Source organism: Loxodonta africana, chromosome 1, assembly GCF_030014295.1.
Source record: "Loxodonta africana isolate mLoxAfr1 chromosome 1, mLoxAfr1.hap2, whole genome shotgun sequence".
Lineage (NCBI taxonomy): Eukaryota > Metazoa > Chordata > Mammalia > Proboscidea > Elephantidae > Loxodonta > Loxodonta africana.
The window spans coordinates 149,346,904-149,369,788 of NC_087342.1; the positions used below are offsets into that span (position 1 = coordinate 149,346,904).

At 37.3% G+C, this 22,885-nt stretch overlaps 1 protein-coding gene across 7 annotated transcripts in view; it reads left to right on the top strand.

The window, feature by feature from the left end:
- Window positions 1–22,885, top strand: part of ORC3 (origin recognition complex subunit 3) — a 93,699-nt gene that overhangs the window by 61,129 nt on the left and 9,685 nt on the right. For 5 of the 7 annotated variants that reach the window (XM_023543936.2, XM_023543945.2, XM_003404357.4 and 2 more), the window contains 6 exons: window positions 8,596–8,729; window positions 12,933–13,012; window positions 14,192–14,292; window positions 19,489–19,630; window positions 21,320–21,436; window positions 22,389–22,465. In XM_023543936.2, coding sequence (XP_023399704.1) covers window positions 8,596–8,729; window positions 12,933–13,012; window positions 14,192–14,292; window positions 19,489–19,630; window positions 21,320–21,436; window positions 22,389–22,465 — 651 coding nt within the window. The remainder of the gene's footprint in view (window positions 1–8,595; window positions 8,730–12,932; window positions 13,013–14,191; window positions 14,293–19,488; window positions 19,631–21,319; window positions 21,437–22,388; window positions 22,466–22,885) is intronic. The other 2 variants (XM_023543941.2, XM_010586338.3) reach the window with 1 other exon arrangement.

A 22,885-nucleotide genomic window follows, 5' to 3' on the forward strand; every position in this document is an offset into this window, starting at 1 on the left:
GCAGGAATCTGCATTTAACAAGCATTCTGGCACATCCTGAACAGATGACTGAAGACCACACTTTGAGAAACATTGTTCTAGAAAATAAAGGAGAATGAAAAAGTAGTAATAGAAATTTTAGGAAAAAATGAATCCTTCAGAGGAGAAGAAAAATATCCATGGGGAAGGTAGATGGCTTTAGGCATTTGGTCTCAAATTGGTTCCAAAACTGGAGTAAGGTATTTCAGTAATAGTGAAAAATGAGTTTTTGTCCCAATAAACAGAAAGAAGATCTGAATTTGTACTTCAATTTTAAGTTTTTGTTTTTATATTAAATGTTTGATGCCTGCTTCCACCTTTCTGCTAGTAAAATGAATAGATAGTTAAGGAAATATTACTTTTGAAAACTCAGAAATAGCTTATCAGATTTTGTTTGACTGCATTTTTTTCTTCTCGTTAACTTGGGGCTGTATAAAATATGTGTATATTTTAACCTATTAAACTTTTTTCTAACCATAGGATTTATTCCCTTTGACATACAATGTTCCTTTAGACATAAAATGCTCCTCAGATGAGGATGGTGTTCCACAAAAGGCACCATGACTTCCAGGTGCTCTCCCACATGGACCAGCTTGAGAACCATTCGCTTTAGACGTCACTACTCTTCACTAAGGCCTGGAGTGATGAAATTCTTTTATCATTTTTGTCATTCATTGCCTTGTTCTTTATCCATTTAGAAAATATGTATTTAATGCCTGGTTTGTGGAACGCTGATCTGGTGAAAAAGATGACCCTATTCCTCACCTGGAAACCCTGGTGGCATAGTGGTTAAGTGCTACAACTGCTAACCAAAAAGTTGGCAGTTCAAATCCACCAGGCACTCTTTGGAAACTCTATGGGGCAGTTCTCTGTCCTACAGGGTCGCTATGAGTCAGAATCGACTCCATGGCAACAGGTTTTTTATTCCTTACTATATAGAATTTCGGTCAAGTGGGACATTCAGGTGTACAAGCAGACTAGGAAGCACAGTACAGAGTAATAAGTGCCGTGCAGGGTGAGGTCCATGGTGCCAAGGAACTAATACACTGCACAGTTAACCTAGTAAACCTCCCATTTGTAAGGTTGGGGCAGCTTCTCAAGAGTGGCATCTAATACGGAATATCAAAGGCTTATCAGGAGGAGTGGCATGGGGGTGGGTGGGCAGCAGTATGGTATGCAGGAGGTACTGAAAGGTTCAATATGGGAGAGGTTAGATGAGGTGGAGGAGTACTGATAATCTCTAAAATCTCCAAATCATACAGGTTTTCATTTTTTCCTCCTTTGTTGCTTAAAATAGAGTGGAAGCTAAAAGAAAGTGTACTTGTGTCTTCCTTTGAGCATTCCCATAAAGACCCCAGGAAATTAGGGAAACGATTTAAACGTGAGTCTTAATAGTCCGACAGAGAGGATGAATCCTGACTCTTGAGTCATATATGACTTTTGTACGTATCATTGCCTAAAAATTCTTGCTGATCTTTGTTAAGTCTGGTTAGGTCTATAATCTTGTGTTTAAATCAGAAGTAGAGACTGTCTGACAAACTTGGCAGTATAAAGAGGTACTTCCCTTATTTTATGCTTATATATATATATATATTAGAAAGTATAACTTAGCATCTAAGATAGCATGAAATAGAATAGGTTTTTAATATTTTTTATGAATAAAATGTTTTAATAAAAGATATCTAGCTTTATTTTTTATTAAAAGATATATTTCTCTGTAAAAAAAATTTAGTGTTATGGAATATAAAAACTGGAAATACCCTCAATTAAATGTACTTCCACTAATATAATTTTTAATTTTTTCCTTCCAATTATTAACCCTTAATAGAAAAAAGGCTTATCACTTTTATTCCCAATAACGAATAGAAAGCACTAATTCTTTCTGGTTCTTTAACTGTCGTCAATATTTTCCTCTAAATTTCTAGATAATTTTAGCCATTTGAATTATACGTATTCAGCTAGAAAGGAAACAAATTATTTTAATATATTTTCAGCTTTTGTTTCACTTATTGAAATCACATATGGTTTATTGGTATATTATCTTTGAAGAAGGTGATCTGTGAGTAGGTTGTTTTACAGACATTTTTATCTGGTTTCTTAACTTCAAGCCTTTATTGATGTGTAATACATTTGCAGGTTTGGGATTTGAATATTTTTTTAACCTGCCTTATAAGAGTAATATCTGTTTAGAGCTTGAAAACTCATTAGTCAGAACATCTTCACATTAGAGATGGATTGACCAGTTTCTCCTTATAGCCCGTTCACATAATCAGAAGTTTATATAATCAGTATTTAACCAGAAATTATTGGCTTTCTGCATGATGAAGCAGAACACGTCAGTGCCCTGGAGGATGGTTGCTTTTATTGATTGCTATTTAATTCTCTTTTAGACTTAGTTAAGGAAATATTTTTAAAATGACAATCTATAGAGCTTTTTAACACATTAAGTATTACAGACCTTTTTTGAACCATTTACCTGATAATGATATAATTACTTATAAATCAAATAGATTAAAGATAAATAGCTCTTTTGAGGTATTAAGGTGACCCATCTTAAATATGTTTTTTCTTTCTCTGAAAAGTAATCTCGTATGGTAGCTTTCAAACTTTTTAATTTTGATATTTTCTTTTCAGTTTTATTTAAGACAAAATGCTAGTTGGAACCCATCAACTAGCATTGTCTCTAATTTCTCTCTTAAACTGGCTCTACTTAGACTTTTACACTCCCATCAAGGTCATCAGTGACCTCCATGTTCCTAATCTAATGGTCAATTCTAAGTCTTTATTGAGTTGACCTATCACCAGCATTTAACACAGTACATCACCCCTTTCTCCTTAATGGCTTCCGGGACCCAAACTTCCTTGCTTTACCTCCTACCTCAGTGTTTGCTGCATCTCAGTCTTCTTTGGTAGTTTCGCAACACCTTTGCCTCCTATCATACAATGCCCCAAGCTTAGTTTTAAGCCTACACCTCTTTCCTGAGCACCAGACTGTTAAATCCACCTGCCTATTTAGCACCTTTACTTGGATGTCGGAAACTGATGGAGTAGTGGTTAAGTGCTATGGCTGCTAGCCAAAAGGTCAGCAGTTCAGATCCACCAGGTGCTCCTTGGAAACTCTATAGGGTAGCTCTCCTCTGTCCTATAGGGCCACTATGAGTCAGAGTCGACTCCATGGCAATGTTTTTTTTGTTTTCTTGGATGTCAGATGGACTATTGAAGTTAACATATTGAAAACTGAACTTGTCATCTTTTCCCCAAAACCTATAATCTTGTGGTTTCACTATCCTTCCAGTTGTTCAAGCCAAAAACCTGAATTCTGCCTTCAAAATATATCAAGAATCAGACTTCTTCTTGCCGCTTTGCTTCACTGTCAAAGAAGTGGTCCAAGTTATCATCATCTCTTGCCTGAGTTACTGAAAAAGCCTTCTAACTGGTTTCCCTACTTTCACTTACGCTACCTCCCCCCCACAGCTTTTTCTCAAAACAGTAGTCAGAATAATCCTTTTAAAATATGTCATATAATGTCACTGTTTTGCTGAAAACTCTCGCTGAACTCCCCATTTCAGTCAGAATAAAAGCCACAGTCTGTACAGTAACCCCCACTGCCTCTCTGACTTCATCAACGGCTCGCTCTCTCCGCTTCAGCCACCTTGGCCTCTTTGTTGTTTGTTGGATATACCCTACACACGCCCACCCTAGGACCTTTGCACCCATTGCTCCATTGTGCCAGGAAAAGCTCTTCTCCCAGATGTTTGTATGGTTAACTCTCTTGCCTCCTTTACATATTTGATCAAATATTTCTTTCTTAATCAGGCCTAACCATTTTAAAATTGAAACCTACCTGTCCACCCTATTTCTTTCCCCTTTACCCTGCTCAATTTCTTTCCATAACATTTATCAATTTTAACATTATGTATGTGTACATATATATGTATGTACATATACATGCGATATAGATAGTGCTTAGTATGTGTGCCTCCTCCCACACCACTAAGATGTAAGTTCCATGAAGACAGGGATTTGATTCACTAATGTGTACTCCAAGTGCCCAAAACAATGCCTGGTATGTAGTAGGCATTCAGTAAATGTTTCTTGAATGAAGGAATGGTTTCGTGACTGAAACCCACAGTTTGAAAATGCTGGCCTGTCAATCCTTAATTTTCTATTTGAGATACTATATATAACCACCTTTTTTTGAATGGACTAAATTTTTCACTTTTTAGTTGTTTTCAAATAATCTTGTTCAGTTAGGTTTGGATTATCCGTAGTGCTTGTTAATCCAAAACACATTGCTGATGAGTTGATTCCGACTCATAGCAACCCTATAGGACAGAGTAGACTGCCCCATAGGGTTTCCAAGGAGTGGCTGATGGATTCAAAATACCAACCTTTTGGTTAGCAGCCGAGCTCATAACCATCGCACCACCAGCGCTCCAAGTGCTTGTTAGAGTCACTCTAATAGCAATTGACATGAAAAAAAACAGCCCTCTTCTGTTATTACCCCTTGTGTTATGTAACTTTGAAAGCCAGTCATCCACATTAGTAATTTGTACTTCTGTATTTTTTTCCAGCACAAACAGGTATTAAATCATACTATGTATAGTGTTCACAAGTTGTATTTTTTGTTTTTGGGTTTTTTTGTTGGTTTGTTTTGCTTTTTATCATGGTGGTTGTTTTGTTTTACGCCTACTATTCTACCATGGATGCTGTATCTTGAGATGCAGTATAACACGTATAAGAGCATGGATACCAAGCCAGACTGTTTGGGTTCAAATCTCAGCTATGCCAGTTATCAGCTTTGGGACTCTGCATGAGTTACATAAGTACTCTGTGCCTCTGTTTTCTCATCTTTAAAATGAGAATAATAATAGTACCCATATCATAAGGTTGTTGTGATAAGCAAATGACATCAGACCCATATATGTGCAGATATAAATGTTAGCTATCATGATTAGTATTACATATTGCCCTGATTCATTGTTTTTTATTTTTGCATAATATCCCATGTTTTGAAAGTGTAACATTTTATTTAATCAATCCCTTATTTGATATGTATTTAGATTTAATATATACTTAGGTTGTTTCTAATTCTTTACTAGTACAAACAGTGCTATAGCGAGTATCCAAGGTGAATGTGTGTTTGCACGTTTGTATAATTATTTCCACTAAATAAATACATAGTTGTAAACCTTCTGACTCTAAAAGGTAAATACTATTGTACCTGTGTACACTTGCACCAGTAATGTTTCAGTGTTTTCCCGTACTCTTGCTGGTGCTGGATATTAACAGTCTTCAATATTTTTGTTCTGGTATTTTACGACTGATGGGTTAGTTCTGTCCCTTGCTATCACAACATACACACTTAAATTTTTATTCTATCTGAAATATATTTTTGTGTATAATGTGAGGTAGTGATCTGTTTTTTTCTGGTTAATTCTAATATTTACCATCTTTCTCCACTCATTTGAAATGCTACCTCTGTCATCTCCTAGACTCCCACCTATACCTTGATGTCTTTCTGGACTCTTACTCACTTCTCTTGACCTATATATATTCCTATACAAGTATTGTGTAATTTTAATTACTGTAGCTTATATCTTTTGATACACCCTGCTGCACACACTTAGAGAATACACATTGTTCCTTTTTTTCAGGAGCAATTATTCTCGATAAATTTTAGAACCATTTTGTTGGGTTTTTAAAAATACTGCTTGGAATTTTGTTTTAAAAAGAGTTAAAATTCTAGATTAATTTGTAAGCAGTTTATATCTTCACAGTGTTAAGTCTTAGAACCTAAAATGTGTTAATCTGTTCAGAACTTTCAGTTTTTAAATAGGCCTTACACATTCGTTAAGCCCTGGTGAGGCAGTGGTTAAGAGCTCAGCTGCTAACCCAAGGGTCAGCAGTTCAAATCCACCAGCTGCTGCCTGGAATCCTTGTCTTACAGTGTCACTATATGGCAATAGGTTTGGTTTTTGGTTTACATATTTGTTACAAAGTGTATTAATGTGTATTCTATAATTTTTTGTTGCCATTTGGAACATGTTCTTTTTTCCATTACATAGTTTAATGTAAACTATTTATTACCTATATGTGTAGGTGTGTGTGTACATATACATATGTATGTGTCTTATATTCACATATCCTTTTACACTGTCATGGTGGTATAGTGGTTAAGCACTCAAGTGCTAACTGAAAGGCAGTTGGAATCCACCTACCGGCTCCGAGGGAGAAAGACCTGGCAATCAGCTCCTATAAAGATTCTAGGTTAGAAAACCTTATGGGGGCAATTCTATTCTGTCACATGCAGTTGCTGAGTCAAAAATGAATTTGACAGCACCCAACAACAATACTTTTACAGTTCTCTTGGATTTTTTAACTTTACAGCCACATCATATACAGTAATAATAAATTTTGACTTCCTTTCTAATGTTTAAACCTCTTGTTTTTCTGTGATTAGACTCTAGAATGATCTTGAATAATAGTGATGATAATTCATTGATTTTTACTATATGTGTATGAAAAATACACAAAAAATTTAACTAAAAGAAATTTTAATTAATGACTTTTATTGATTAAATTATTAGCTCTAATCAGCCTTTCCTCAAATTTTGTTGTTTGACATTAAACCAGAGTACATGGGGAAGTGTGAGATCATTTCCCACTCTGGAACAATAAGAACATAATCTTTAGCTATGCACAAAAGAAGCAATAATTATCCGAATGCCTGGAAGTTACATGGAGGTGAGAGATCTACCTCCTTTAGGCACATGCCACAGAAAAGTTATGACTGATGTAAACAGATAGTGGTGATGTGTGCACAACATTGTGAGTGTAATTAATACCACTGAAATGTACACTTCAAAATGGTTAAAATAGCAAATTTTAACACAATAAAATTTTTTAAGTTAAGACTAATGAAGTTTGACTTCAAAATTGTATGACATGATGCAGTTTTTTCTGACACTCGAAAATGGATACTAGGCTAGGCTTGACCTTCCTCAATATTCACATAAATGAAAAATGGGTTAGGTCAATTATTTTGAGCTCAAGATGGCTTCGAGTTGTGGCTGGCTGCCTGCAGCCTGGGAAGTTAATACTGTGTGCTGCTGATGTGTATTAGACCTCCCACTGGTATTGCCTCAGCCTCTTCACTCCTCCCAGGCAAGCTGGTGATTCTTTGGACACTGGAAATGCTGAGCTTGTCTACTTGAAGAGGGCTAAAGGTCAGGTGTAACAGATTGTTCAAGTATATCTGACTTTGAGTTAACTGTCTTCTATGTACAGTTTAATTCCATCTGGGCAATAGATAGCCAGAAATTTTAAATAATCACAAATGTAATCAAGAATTAAATGTCTTGGCTTATTTTTCTGTGACATGTTAGCTGTCTTTCATTCACAGGTAAAGATTACGCTTTGGGTAATTATTTCAGGAAGAAGGGAAAACTTTATACTTTTTCTTAAAACCAGGGAAAAGTTTACTTTTTGTCCACCTGTACCAGTTTCTATATTTATTGTACGTGTAACTTTTTTTTGTTTGAGTTTCAATATTTGTTGAAAACTGTTAACCAGCTTAATTTCTCAGCAGTGATAGTCTACTTGCTTTATATCTGTTTTTTCCAATATAGCAACATTACAATTTTTTACAAATCTTTTTATTATGAATAATGTCAAACCTCAGATTGTTGTCTTGAAGAATGCCCCACATTCTGGACTTGTCTGATTGTTTCTTTGTGGTTAATATTAATACTTTTTATCATTGCAGGTGTAATTATTTACAACCATTTGTGAAAATAATTTGTATATCTGTATCATGCCCCTTAATAATTACTAACCCTGACCTGATTGCACTTGATTCTGTTAAGATGATCTTAGTAGAGAGATCTTGTAAGTAATGGATCTGAGAATAGGGTTCTAGTTCCAGACTATCTGTGTTCTCTGCCATTTCTAACAATTTGCTGTGCAGCCTTGAATGAGTTACTCAGCCCCTCTGCCTGTGCTGTAAAACAAGGAGAATTGCTTACCTTGTTTACTGACTGATATTTGTAAAGCCCAGAGAAATGTAAAGGATAGCTAAAATGGTAATAATTGGAGAAATGATTGTGATACTTAAAATTTTGGTCTCCTTTCAGATAAGCTTGAATTTAGCAGAAGTGTCTTATCCTTGGTAGAAATTTCTTGTCTCCTGTTTACATTTAAATCAGAAGGAAGGGAGAACTAACAAATGCCTACTGTGTGATAAGCACTGTGCTAGGTTCTTCAAATGCATCTTCTCATTTAATTTCTAAGTCTCCACCTAACCTGTTGAATATATAAGTTATTTCCGCTTTATAGACAAGAAACCTAAGATCAGAGATGTTTAGTAACTTGTTCTATATTACAAACATAGCAAGTGTCAGAACCAGGCCATGAACCCAGATCTTTGTAAATTTCCTATGCTGAGCTTTATCATGAGAACTCTTATGAATACTTCTGAATGTCACATACATTGAGCACAGACATTGACTATGTAGAAAATGGCTTTTAAGTACGTTAATTTTCCAGTTATATCTCCTGTCACTGATTTTGCTCTAGGATGTTGGCAAAGGATGAGCTGATGATCATACTTCAGAAATGTTTCAGTGTTTTTAAGTCCTCTTCTGGAAAGCAGCTTGGCAGCACAGCAAAGAGAATAGAGGAGTTCCTGACCCAATTTCAGAGTCTTGATGGTGAGAGTGTAATATCCTGCCATTTCTACTGGCTATGACAGTCATTTAACTAAAACAACACGGAAAACCCCACTTTTCTGTATGCCAAGAGTTGAAGAGAGAAATTATTTAGTTCATGATCAGTGTCAGTACTACACCAAGCCTCAGAATATCACATCTTGACAATCTCAAATAGGCCAAATGTTTCTCTTCCAAATTTGTTTTAAACAATGAAGAGCATCAAATGGGCAGGGGGAAAAAAAAATTATTTCTCCAGATGGAAAGTTTGGAGGACTTAACAGCAACAACAAAAAAGATTAGGGCATAATTAAGGACTCCTTTTAGATGTTTTTTTCTTCCTTAAGCATTTCATCAAGTTCTTTGTAGATTTCAAAAACACTGCATAAATCATTTGTAAGCCAGAAAAATTAATAGCTGTGAACTGCTTTCACAGCAGTGAGGATCACTGGTATGCTGACTACCAAAATATGCATGAGGCTTACTCTAATTGGATTTTACGAAAGCATGAATCTTTTAGTCCTAAATAATCTGAGGCAGCCTGGCACTGTTCAGTGTTGGAGGGCTACAGTTTTCTTTATTTGCTATGACCTCCACATAATCATTTGTATCTGCTAAATGCCCGGGATGCCCGAATGTGTAGGTAGCCATGTTCCCTAATGCTGGAGGTTTTCTTTGTTCTATTGGTGTGCCATGGATTGAAAATGGTCAAGAACTTTTCACGGGCTCTTCTCTTGCTCTGTTTTTAGTACCAAAGTATGGTATTCTTTTGGTAGAACAAAAAAAAAGAAATAGTGTGTACCTTTTCCTTTTCCCCTATTTAAGGAAAATTTTAATGGAGTTTGAGCAAAGAGGCAGCTTGGTGTATGAGCACATAAATTGGACATGACATGGTGAAAAAATGTCTCATTTGTAATGTTCATTTAGTCTTTTCTTTGGCAAATGTTCCTTGTCTTGAAAATCCTTTGGATATAGGAAAGTGTTCTTGCAAAATCCCTCCATGTCTTTCCATGGCTGCAATGCTAGGCAACTGATGAGCTCAGTCAATGGATGATGAAAGACAAAGCTTATCTTACTGAAGTGGCATGAGCAGGCAGAATAAGGAGTATTCTAGAGGGACTAAAGGGGTTCCTTCCAAGTTATGTGTAGGCATTGCTCTTTTGCCCATTGCAGCATGAGTTGAACCTCTTTCCAAATGATAAAAATTTTTAAAGGCTAGAAGTTGGTATCATAGAGATCATAGATTCTAGCTACAAACATAAACTAAAGCCCAGGAAGAGAAAGTAACTTGTTCAAGATCTCACAGCTAGCCAATGGTAGCACCTGGACTAGAACTCACCTCTCTTAACCACCAGCTTATTGTGGGTTCTTCTTTTTTTCTTTTTCCTCACTGATTCACAATTTCAGTGCTCCCTAATTATGATCACTGGGCCAGTGAGAGGCCTCCATTAAGAGCATAAATAGAGTAAAAGACTTAGAAGAATGTAAGATAAATTAGGTAAATTTCAGTCTTTTACAAAGTGGAACTCATGGGATTTTTGTAAAAAGAAACCATAGATACTATAATTTTAATTATAGCTCATGTAACATAAGCTAGTGAACAAACTTGGTGATGGGCTAGCACTAAATAAAGGAATACAGCTTTTATAAATGGGAAAGTCAAGAGATGAAGATGCTTAACAGCCTAAAGAATAAAGAATTTCACAAGTTGAAGCAAAACCATTATCTTAAAGAAATGCCTGTTTCTTTCTTTTCAAAAATGATAATTCAAAATGATAGCTAGCTACAATTGAGTCAACTCTGATTCATGATGACCTTATGTACAACAGAATAAAACATTACGCAGTCCTGCATTTTCCTCACAATCGCTGGCATGTTTGAGTCCACTGTTGCAGCTGTTGTGCCAGTCCATCTCAGCAAGTCTCTCTCAACCTCACTGGCCCTCTACTTCACCAAAGATGATACCTTCCTCCAGTGATTGATCCCTCCTGATGATGTGTCCAAAGAAAGTGAGCCAGACAGTATTTTGTCGTGATCTATAAGGTTTTCAGTGGCTAATTTTCAGAAGTAGATTTCTAGGGCTTTCTTCCTAGTCCACCTTATAGTCTGGAGGCACCACTGAAACCTGTCTATCATGGGTGACCCTACTAATATGTGGCATACCGGTGGCAAAGTGTCCAGCATCACAGCAACACACAAGCCCCCACAGTACGACAAACTTTCGGATGGTGGTTGTTAATAATAAAGTGAACAAATAGAAATACCTGGTTATATGCCGTCTATGGTTCCCTAACACTTATTACACCTTACAGTCTGCGTTTAAAATTATAGTTGGAGGAGGGTTAAATAAGACAGTGTCATACCAGATTAATTTATTTTTAAGGCTCTGCTACATGTTTATTGAAGAGGGAACAAGAATTTATTAGATATTTTAACCTTAAATTATATCTTTCTGAACCAGGCATTATCCATGGCTAAAAAGAAATTAATTCTTTGAGAACAATGCATATTTTCCAGCTGCATCCTCCTGGTTTACGTTTAGGCCAAACAAACCAGTTAAGTGTGAAGTTCCTAAAACGTGCCCTACACTGAAAACCAGAATGGGAATTCCAGAACACTTAATTGTGCTCATGAGGAATTTGTACATGAATCAAGAGGAAGTTGTTCAGACAGAACAAGGGGATACTGCATGGTTTAAAGTCAGGAAAGGTGTGTGTCAGGGCTGTATCCTTTCACCATACCTATTCAATCGTATCCTGAGCAAATAATCCGAGAAGCTGGACTATATGAAGAGCGGAGCATCAAGATTGGAGGAAGACTGATTAACAACCTGCATTATGTAGATGGCACAACCTTGCTTGCTGAAAGTGAAGAGGACTTGAGGCACTCACTGATGAAGATGAAAGACCACAGCCTTCAGTATGGATTACATCTCAATATAAAGAAAACAAAAATCCTCACAACTGGACCAGTAAGCCACATCATGATAAACGGAGAAAAGATTGAACTTGTCAAGGATTTCATTTTACTTGGATCCACAATCAACACCTATGGAAGCAGCACTCAAGATATAAAAAAACGCATTGCATTGGGAAAATCTGCAAGAGATCTCTTTATTTAAAGTGTTAAAAAACAAAGATGTCACCTTGAGGACTGAGGTGCGCCTGACCCAAGCCATGGTGTTTTCAGTTGCCTCATGCATGTGAAAGCTGGACAATGAAAAGGGAAGACCGAAGAAGAATGGACACATTTGACTTGTGGTATTGGCGAAGAATAAAATACCATGGGCTGCCAAAAGAACAAACAAAATCTGTCTTGGAAGAAGTACAACCAGAGTTCTGCTTAGAAGCAAGAGTGGTGAGACTGCATCTCACATACTTTGGACATGTTATCTGGATAAGGACATCATGCTTGGTAAAGTAGAGGGTCAGCGAAAAAGAGGAAGACCCTCAAAGAGATGGATCAACACAGCAGCTGCAACAGTGGGCCCAAGCATAGCAGTAATTGTGAAGATGGTGCAGGACCGGGCAGTGTTTCATCCTGCTGTGCATGGAGTCACTATGAGTCGGAATTGATGGTACCTAACAACAACAACAACAACACTAAAAACTATACCAAACCCATTGCCATCGGGTTGATTCTGACTATGAGGGTATGAGAACCTCATGCTGTGTGGAAGAAGTACAGCTACCTATTTCACCAGATGTGGTTTTCCCTTTGCCAAAGACCCATGGTATAGTTTATGTTTTAGTGGATTATGTCAAAATTTACACAGCACCCTCTTCATACTCAAATACTGTTGTGTCAAAAATAGTCAGTGAATTGGAAGATCTAGGCTGAGTTTGCCAGAGTGTAGGTCTGTGTAGTTTATAATCTTGGCATAATCAAAGGACTGTAATTTTTGTTTGTTTTTTAAAGCTATTTATAACGGCACAAGAATTTGGGACTTAAGGTTTTGTTTTGTTTTCATTGTGGTAACACTTAAAATTCGGTGGCTGATTTTTTGAAGACCTCACTACAGCATAAAGTAATATTTATTGACTTTCAACTTCTAGAAGAAATAATTTGATAGAACCTTGATCCCTTGCCACATTACAAAAAATAAAAATAGATGAAATTTTTTTTTTCTTGGATTAGTAGAAATGTTTATTTTCTTGACATGAATGGATTTACCCTAATTGCTGTATATTGGTTTTCTATTAAAAGCAGAAGCCAAAGAGGAAGAAGATGCTTCTGGGTCACAGCCAAAGGGGCTTCAGAAGACAGACCTCTATCATCTTCAGAAGGTTAAGTCACTTTTTCTTCCAACTACATTCTTGACTCCCCCTCTCCAGTTTGTGTTCTAGATTAGCTGTGCCTGGATGTTTTTGTTTTAATTTTTAAAAGCACACGCAAGAACAAAGCAGGCTTTGTAACTCACTTATAAATTGAACATCCTGTTTATCTCACTGCCATCCTCACTCTACATGTATGCTATCTGGAATTTACTAGCCAACACAGGTGGAAACTGTTCCTGCAAGCTCAGTGAGAATGAACTAAAGAGACTTAATTAGCAGCAAGGGGAAACGCAGGCGGCCCCACTCTGATGGGCAGGACCTGGCCCCTCTACTGTCCCCCTTCCCAGCCCCGGCCCTTCCACCATGATTTTGCCCCCTCCCCCCCATTATCCCCAGTCCCACTGGCAGAATCAGCTTTGAGTAACTGTACAGTTTTTCTTGTTGCTGGAGAAGACTTATTTATTGGAGTTTTACTCATGTAATGGTCTGGGCTTATTTTGAAAAAAAAATTCTGAAAAAAAAAATCAGAAAGGGGCTCTCATTATTTATCTAATGTATGTTTTCTTTTTGATCAAACTGATTCAGAAGAACCTAATTCATTAGTTTTAAATACTCAAATTCTTGACTTTTCTTTTATGCATATCCATTATAGAGTTGGAAGTAAGCCACAGTTTGTCTAATATATTCTTTTTCAGATCTAACTTCAGGATGTTGGTTGTCAAATTAAGAACTTTCCTTGTACCATGATATCAGGTTATGATAAATGTAGAGTAAAATTTTAATCTAAGTGAAATAAAACACATGGAATCTATTCTGTTAGTATGGCAAAAAAGGCAAGAATTTTTTTTTTTTTTCCTTCTTCTTGTCAGTCTTTTTCTTGAAGTAATGGGGTGTAAGTAGTGAGTACTCAGCCATATAACTCAGTACTGAAGTGTACTGCCCTTTTCCATCTTCCTTGAAAATTCACTTTTTATGTGTTTGAAGAAAAATATCTAGGGAGAGAGGCCCTTTCTAGACCTTAAAAAAAAAAAAATAATTGGAACCCATTTTGGTCTAGTTCTTTCTGTGCACATCTGTCTATGGAAAGGGCATCAAGCTGCCTGTACCCAAGTAGAAGGGCTCCCGTCCATAGGAGAGGAGCTTTCTGTCTTCAGACTCACAAGAAAAGGTATGTTCTTTCATCCACAGTCCTTGTTGGAAATGAAGGAACTGAGAAGAACAAGTAAGAAGCAAACCAGATTTGAAGTACTCAGAGAAAAAGTTGTAAACTTCATTGACAGTCTGGTCAGGTGAGTCCATTGCTTGTAAGAGCTAAAAATCATGTTATTTTTCCAAGTGACACTGGTGCAATAGCCCATCCATAGCCAATCAAGAACATTTCCTCTTAGATCAGGCTTTATAGTTGTCTGATATAGTTCAGAATTGTAATTTTGATTCCTTGCCCATCCTTATTAAAACGTCCAATCAGGTGACCTAGTTTAATCCCTTCCCTGTCAGCTCAAGATCACAGGTTTAAATTTGATGTAGTTCATTAGTCCTGGGGAGGAGGATGGTAGGGACAAGGGAAGACAGTATTTTTCCTCTTTCTTATAATTAGGTATGTTACGCTTTATCCTTTCTCTGTCTTTGCTTGGAGTAAATACTGGCTCTGGGCCAATCCCAGAAAACACACAGCAGACTGACCATACCGCCTTGGGAACCCTGTGGGGCAGTTCTGCTTTGGCTGTTGGGTCACTGTGAGTCAGAATTGACTTGACAGCAGTGGGTTTGGTTTTTTGGTACAGGGCTTCTGATTTTAAAAAATAGCAGTGCCACTCATTAACAGCACTAAAATAAATCTACTCATGATAAATTTAGAAATCAGCCAATTCTGCCTGTATTTTAAAATGATTTCCTTTGTGGGAAAACCAAATCATTCTGATGCAGGGATTTCCCCAAAAAGTCAGCTCTATGTAGCTGTATAAATTCACCCACCTAAGCTACCTTTCAGGCAACTGGGATATGCTACAATGAGGGGAAAAAAAAGAAGCCATGGGAGGCATGCAAAGAAAAAGATTTAATAGTTAAAAAGTAGAAAGAAACTGTTATGTATCATTGTTTATTCTGTTTTTAATGGCAGCTGAAACCCACCAGCAGGCTAGCCACTAAACAGGACAAAGTACTGACAAAATAGCAGTTCAGTTATTGAAAACAAAAGGTGGCTTTCTGATAAATTACATGTCCTTCTTGAAAGTGCAAAGTTCTGTCTTCCAGGACAAAGCCAGGGCAGAATCATTGTTCCTAGTCATCAGGGAGAAATTAAAAGCAGTCCACAATGATCAACTAAGCGTGACAAAGGGAAGGTTAAAGACAGAGAAGTGTGTTATACAAAAGTAATGCACTGTAATATTGAACTGACCTACTGGTTAGGATGCAGCCCATTAGAACTCATGGAGTTAACCTTGCCCTATTGTCATTTCTAGTCCCAAGCACCTGGCTCTTCGCTGGTACCAAACTGTGATCATTGTAGTCACTAAAAATAATTTTGGAATGTAACTTAGTATCATTTATAGGCCAAATGTCAGGTCCTTTCTGTGTTCCTACAGTTCATAAATTGTGGGTTCTGAAACCAAACCAACCATTGCCCTCAGGATCTTTGTTCTGTCTGACTTTTACCTTTCTCAGCAGCTATTGAAATAACGCTGATCAGTATTGAAATGATTCTGTTTGAACTGATATATTTTAGATTCTTTTTGTAAATCTTGAAATACAAAAATTGTTGAGTTATGCAACTTGTAAACTGCCAGCAGAACTTAAGGGGGATTGTAGGCAGGCTGTGCAGACAGCTATTATATATATATGTCTTGGGTGGAGTGGAGCTCCGAGCACTGTCACGGTTTTTATCAGAGCATCAATAGAAAAACAAAAAAAATGAGTGTCAGTCTATTGAAAGAACGGTTGCAATTGTCCTTCACTTACCCTTGCCAACAATATGGGACATACCAAGCTCTTGCCTTGACTGGATGGGGCCAGCAGGTAACTGAATAGAAGTCAGCTGCTGCCAATATAAACCATGACCCCACTTCTTCTGAGTCACTTGGCATGTTTGAATTGTTTATCTGCTCATGTTCCTTCCTGATGTTTTCCCTAGGCCTGTATTCAAACACTGCAGTTTGTTAGCCCTTGAAATTTCTGGGTATGGATTTGTACTTAGCCACATGCACCTGATTTTTTTCTGTTCCAGCTCCATGCTTAAAGATTTCCTTTGAGAACTTGCAGTATAAGACCAATCACTATTTTCTTTATATAGAGCCTTTGGGAGATTCTACAGAAAAGCTCTTCACGTTCTCAGGAGGAGTACCATGTACACGGACGGTCCTCAGGCTGTGGCACCAGTCTTGCATAGACAGTTGGCTTGCCTGAGGCAATCAGCCTAATGGTCCAGGACTAGGCCCTTTCTACTAGTGCCATTCTCCGTCTCTTTATATATTTTGATGGTTCCCTTACTCCATTCAGTTTCAGCTCCTTTAGAGTTCCTCAGTATCTAGTCCTCTCAAATATAATCCTATTTTTACTCAGCCATTCCAGATACCTTCCTTAGGAAGCCTTGTGTTTTGTCAGATAGCCAGGTAAGTAGAGAATCTGTTTCCACTTCATTTCTGTTTACTGGGTTAAATGTGTTGTGTTGTGGAATCACACTGTTCCATACTGGGATTTACTATCTTCACCAAGAACATGTATCTCAGGAGAGGAGAGACTAGTGTTGTGGCATGTTAGCGCTAAAAGGGGCCTGAAGAGTCAGGTGGCAGCCAAAGCCCAGAGAGAGGCTGTGACCTGGGAAAGGTCACACAGCTCTGTCAAAAGGCTCTCTCCATTTCTTCACACTGCCCACAAGGGCCACATCACAGATATTTGAACAGGGCTTGGAGTTCACTGAAAAAAGATGTCCACTTTAAAGATAAATATAAGCAGCAGACAAACTCCAGGAGGTTTCACAGTATACCAGAACCTCTTGGCTAAAATGCTGAGAGCTGAAACTTTCTAAGTTACTGTTTTCTCCATAATACAAGCTTCAGCTTTGTAGCCCTGTAGCCTAAATGCTCCTTCCACTTCCCTCAGAACCACTCCTTTTGGGGAGGTGAAATGCTTGTCTTTTGCTTATAAACTTTGAATCCAAAATGAGCATCATGTTGTGCTCAAGTGCCAGACTCATTGCTTATTTCTTCTCACAGCAAATGAGTAGAAGTTCATTTGTATGCCAAGCTCCAAGTCTGCGGTTGGACAAAAATTCTAATGTATTTTGTCACTGTTGTTTAACTAATATAGCCCAGTGAAAACAAAATAAAGGCAAACATTTTATTTTGCCTCTGATGGAGGAGATTCTATGTAGGTAACTAAAAAGGCTGTCTAGAGAATTGCCTGAATTTCTAAACATTAAGTATAAAGATGTTTAAAAGGGAGAATAGCACGTATGTGAGACAATAATTTTTTTGAGTTTCTGAAACTCTTCGATGATCTGATAAACTTGTTCAGTTTCCAGTCCTTACACAAAACAGGAACTTCAACAAGGTCTTTGTGATAGGCATGACTGACAATTGGGGAATAACTGCATGTTGGTAGACAGCCACCTAGGGAGGCCATTCAGCATCACAGAAATCATTCCTGAGGCCACAGCTAAGTTAACCCAATCCTGAGTAATTAAGATGTTAGCAGTACTTACACAGCATGCAGGTGCTTAGTGAGGGCCAAGTCAAAATCATACACTCTTGGCAAGTGGGTTTTATTCTCATTCACTCTGGAGGAAGAGTGAGTCTAGAACTGGAATGAGCACAGGACCAGGAGCTCTTGAGATGGGGAGGAGGGAGATGGTGAGGAGTATACGTAGTAAATACCCTCTTCACTTTTCTCTTCCTCCAAGCTATGGAGCACAGCAGGGCAGACCAAGGGTAGGGAGATTTTCTAGGCAGTGGTAGCCTCTCCCAACCAAAAAAAGAAGAAAAATGCTTGTTGCCATCCAGTTGATTCAAACTCATAGCAACCCCAACAGGATAGAGTAGAACTGCCTTATAGAGTTTCCAAGGAGTGCCTGGTGGATACAAACTGCCGACCTTTTGGTTAGCAGCCGTAGCACTTAATCACTACACCACCAGGGTTTCCATCCTCTCCAAAAGGAGTGAGGAAAGCCAGAACACCTGGAAGAAGGCTATAATTCCTCCAGTGGCTGGGCCAAGGTAGCTGCCTTGTTCTGCCACATTGGTGGGAAAAGGAGCTGACACAAATTTGTCATGTGGCCAAAATACTTAAAGCCTGAGACTGGACTAAAAACCCCAGCACTTTCTTTATGAAGGGATGTGTTAGCTACATTGAGGTTGTGTGCACTAAAGCATCTCCTTTCCATTTTGCCCCCTCCAGTTCTGAGAGAGATGTCACTGTTGTGGCACACACCAGCTGGTGGGTTCATTATGTACTCACAGTGAACTTATTAATGCCTTATTGTTCAGATTTCATTAACTGGTTTTTCATCTAGTTCATAGGTAGAAAATAAGAATGCCAAATTGTTTTTTTTTTTTAATGACTGAAATTTTATTGAACAATTCACTTATTTTTCAATACTCTAAAACCAACATTTAACATTTGCTGCCTTCTAAAGTAAAAAATAATTGTAACATATAAAAAGCTTTTGAGGTATTATTTCCATGAGAGATATCAATTAAAACATGTTTTGTGATCCAAAAATTAATGTCCTAAACTCTTAGGTCAAGGCCTGATGCCACTGCCATGAGTTTAAATGTTTGCTATGATAGAGAATGTAGATAATGCAATTTTCTAAATAAACCAAAACCCGTTGCCGTCCAGTCAATTCCGACTTACAGCTACCTGATTGGACAGGAGCGCCTGGTGGATTTGAACTGCCAACCTTTTGGGTAGCAGCTGTAGCACTTAACCACTATGCCACTAGTGTTTCCAGTTTTCTAAGTATTTACTTTAAATTCATTAATTCCTGAGACAGTATTCATTAATACTTTAATTCTACCTTAAAGATATGGGGCAGAAATATAATGCACATTTGTTCCTAAAGGTTGTCTTGTACTTTAGAGTCTGGAGGAGTTGTTATAATATTGTATGGCAGGGAGTTACCACTTTAAGAGGCTCTGAGTTTCTGTTAAGGGTGATGAAAAAAAAAATTGGAAATGGATATTGGTGATAGTTGCACAACACGGTGAATGTAATTAACGTCACTGAATTGTACACATTAAAATGGTTGAAATGGCAGTGATCTTGTTATATACATTTTACCACAATAAAAAATTATATAAGTGCAATTGTGAGCTAACCTGCACTGGATTTAATATTTGGGTTTTGTTTCATTTGTGTGTGTTTTTGGTTTTACTGATTTTGCTTTTTAGATAAATTGCTTCATCCTCCGCAGAGGGTTGACAAAAATGGTATGTTGAAAATAAACCTATGCATATCTAACAGCTGCCATCTGACTTTGGCTGTTCCAGAGAATACCTTCTGCCTCCTGAGACACAGCCTCTGCATGAGGTGGTATACTTCAGTGCTGCCCACACCCTCCGAGAGCACTTAAATGCTGCTCCGAGAATCGCCCTCCACACTGCTCTCAACAATCCTTACTATTACCTCAAGGTAAGAAAGAGATTAATTTCTCTGACAGTTTACTTCAGGCTGCAGGCTTCATTGTCACAAAATGCTGTAAGTTTACAGTTCTAATTTAATGAGCAGAAGTCTGGCAGCTCAGGGTTATACCTCTTTCATGTATTTTTAAAATCCTTTAGACTTTAGGAGGGACTTCTACTTGATGCTGCCTACTTTTGACCATGTGTGCCCTTCGTGTGATAAAACCAGATCATAGACGCTAAGCCTTTGGAATATAATGTTACTACTCTTAGGAAAATAGAGAGGAAATGTTTCCTAGACATAACAGCAGATAATGGGTCAAACAGTATGGCCTAAGCAGCTTACTTAATGATACAGATGTGTTTTTCTGGCAGAAAAAATACTTTGGGATTTCATCTTGTATTTTAAAACAAAGAAAGATCTGTTCTGAAAGTATCTGCAGAGCTAAGTGTAGAAGATGGCCAGCTATCCATCAGGCTAAAACTCCAGGGGAATGCACTGCAGCAGAGCCACTTGCTACTTGCGTAAAGTCCGTATACACTTACCAATTCCCAGAAGTTCTTTAAACAGATAATTCCTGCTCAAGACAGTTCAGAGTTTTAAACACTAGCTTTCTCATAACCAGCTTAAGTGATCACATTAAGCATTTTTGTAAGGGGGTTAAGAGCTCAGGCAGCTAACCAATGGAAACCCTGTGGGGCAGTTCTCCCCTGTCCTGTAGGGTTGCTACGAGTCAGAGTTGGCTTGATGGTAACAGATTTGTTTTGTTTTGGGAAAGGTATATTATAGGTAAACATGAAATAATTTGGGAAGCATTATCAACTCAATTAAGCATCTTGAAATTTTGCCACAGAAGATACTTAGAAAGTGACTACATAAAATCTATGAGAAGCATGCCAATGTACGACTGATTTCCTTTTGCAAAATGGCAAAGATACATGCAAAGTATTGCAAGACTACTGAGACAGAAAGCAGTGGCTTTCAATGGTGGTGGTGGTGAGGAGCTTGAATAATAACAACAAAAAAAACTAAGAACTCTTCTTGGCCTAGTGGTAGTTCATGAGATGTTTTTCTACTGGTACATTTGATTTTGGCAGTCTGTGGGAGGATATATTAGAATATAAAGTGGGGGTGAGCTTTTCTCAGTAAGAATCATGGATTTTAAATAGGGTAAAAAAACACTAATGGTTTAAGTAGGGTTTAGGATTTACAGTGTTGACAGTCTTTTCTTTGAGATAGTCATCCCTGCTAGTGCTGCACTGGTATTTACTAATACAATATAGTAATTGCTAGAATTACTATATTGTATTAGTAAATACCAGTGCAGCACTAGCAGGGATGACTAGTAATTACAAATGTTGGAAATGTCTTTTTATTGAAAATTCACCAAGAATTCCATAAATTTTTTAGGATAATCAGAAATGCATTTGGGTCTCAGAAATTAACAATTCATAGTTAAAATAAAAAATACGTCTTCTGATCCTGGAAATATTCTAGTGACTAGGAGCTAGAGGGATTAGGATCAAGACCTAATCCTAAACAAGAATTAGCTAACTGGTGAAGAGTAAATGCAACTCATTAAACAGGACATATAGAAACCAAAAGATTCCATTTAATAATTAAATTTAGGTTAGGGTGTTCATTCGTGTCGATTTTGTTTCTAAAAAGTAGTCATCTTTAGTTTACTCTTATTTTCAGAACGAAGCTCTGAAGAGTGAAGAAGGCTGCATTCCAAATATCGCACCAGATATCTGCATAGCATATAAACTGCACCTAGAGTGTAGCAGGCTAATCAACCTTGTGGACTGGTCAGAGGTAGGTCAAAGGGAAAATACCAAGCTGTGTATTTGTCTTAACTCCCTGACAGCTTTCTTGGAATGTTCTTATGCTTTTGGTACTTTGGAACTCACCTTTTATTTTTTTTAAAGTCGTGTATTTTGCTTGGAAATTATAAATCACCTCATACTTCAAAAGTCCCTCAAGAAATAGTGCTAACTGATCAACTCCCATTCCTGCCCTCTGACCCTTCCACCAAGCCAGTTCTGAGTTCATGCCAGGTCAAAATAAGTATATGATCTAACCCAATAGTGAACGTTAAGCAAAAGCTAAACAATTTGGGTTCGTTATGTGTTATTCCATAAAATAAAGAAGTACAGTATCAACTAGCATTTTCCTCTGTTGGAAGAAGAAAAAAACGTATATTGGAATGCCTTCACAACAGATTATTAGCAATCAAGACGTACAAGAAATATTTGGCAAGACACTGGACAACTGTTGTTAGTCTTTAAAAAATTCTTTCCCTCCTCAGAGTATAACAAAGATTAAACTCTGTTGAAGGCCCTATTTGACAGATGTCTCGTCACCATTTAAGAATACACATTATTAGCTGCTTCAAAAAAAAAAAAAAAAAAAAAAAGGCATTTTCCTGGGGCAAGGGAGGTTTATGGAGGATGCAGAGCTCCGTTTGACTTTTGACTTTATCAAGCTTTGTTTCTTGGGGTTTTTTTTTTTTTTTGTAGATGTTTTGGTTCTTTGAAACATAAGATTATTCAGAAACAATGACATTATCTCTTAATGTGTAATTGGTTTAACGTGGTTATCACTTAATTTTGAGTATCTGAAATTTGGTGTAATGGAAAAAAGTGCCTGCCACCAGCCAAAGCAGTGCCTGACCTGGCCTTAACTGTACAATCATCAAAGGAAGCGCAGTAAAAGATGTTGGGCTGCTGTACAGATATTTATTTTTTCTGTTTTGTCCCTTCAAAAGGCGTTTGCAACAGTTGTGACAGCTGCTGAAACGAATGCAGGTTCTACAGTCTCAGAAGAAATGAATGAAATTATCCAGTATCCTTTTAAAACCAGTTGTACAATATCCAAATATACATAGGATAAAGTTTATAGACTCTCTGGATCTACATTAAAGATTTGTAAAGATATGCTCCAGACAACCTTATTACTTGTTGATATTAACCATACCTGTCCAGAATAATTCAAGTTTCTAGATGTTCTGAGTTTAATCTAAAATAACGCCAAACCTAAATATTAGGTTCAAAATTTGTATCAAGATCATATTTCAAAGTATAGGTTTTAAAAAATTCATCCAAAATGAAACCATCAGTATTAAATTCTCTAATTCTTTAAGGGTATTAATGTACTTTTAGAAGTCGGGGGAGAGGGGATTATTTTATATTGTGTGAAAAAGTTAGATTCAGGTAAGTGCTGACCACATTTTCATTCATGTCTTACTGCCAGTAGATTCTGATG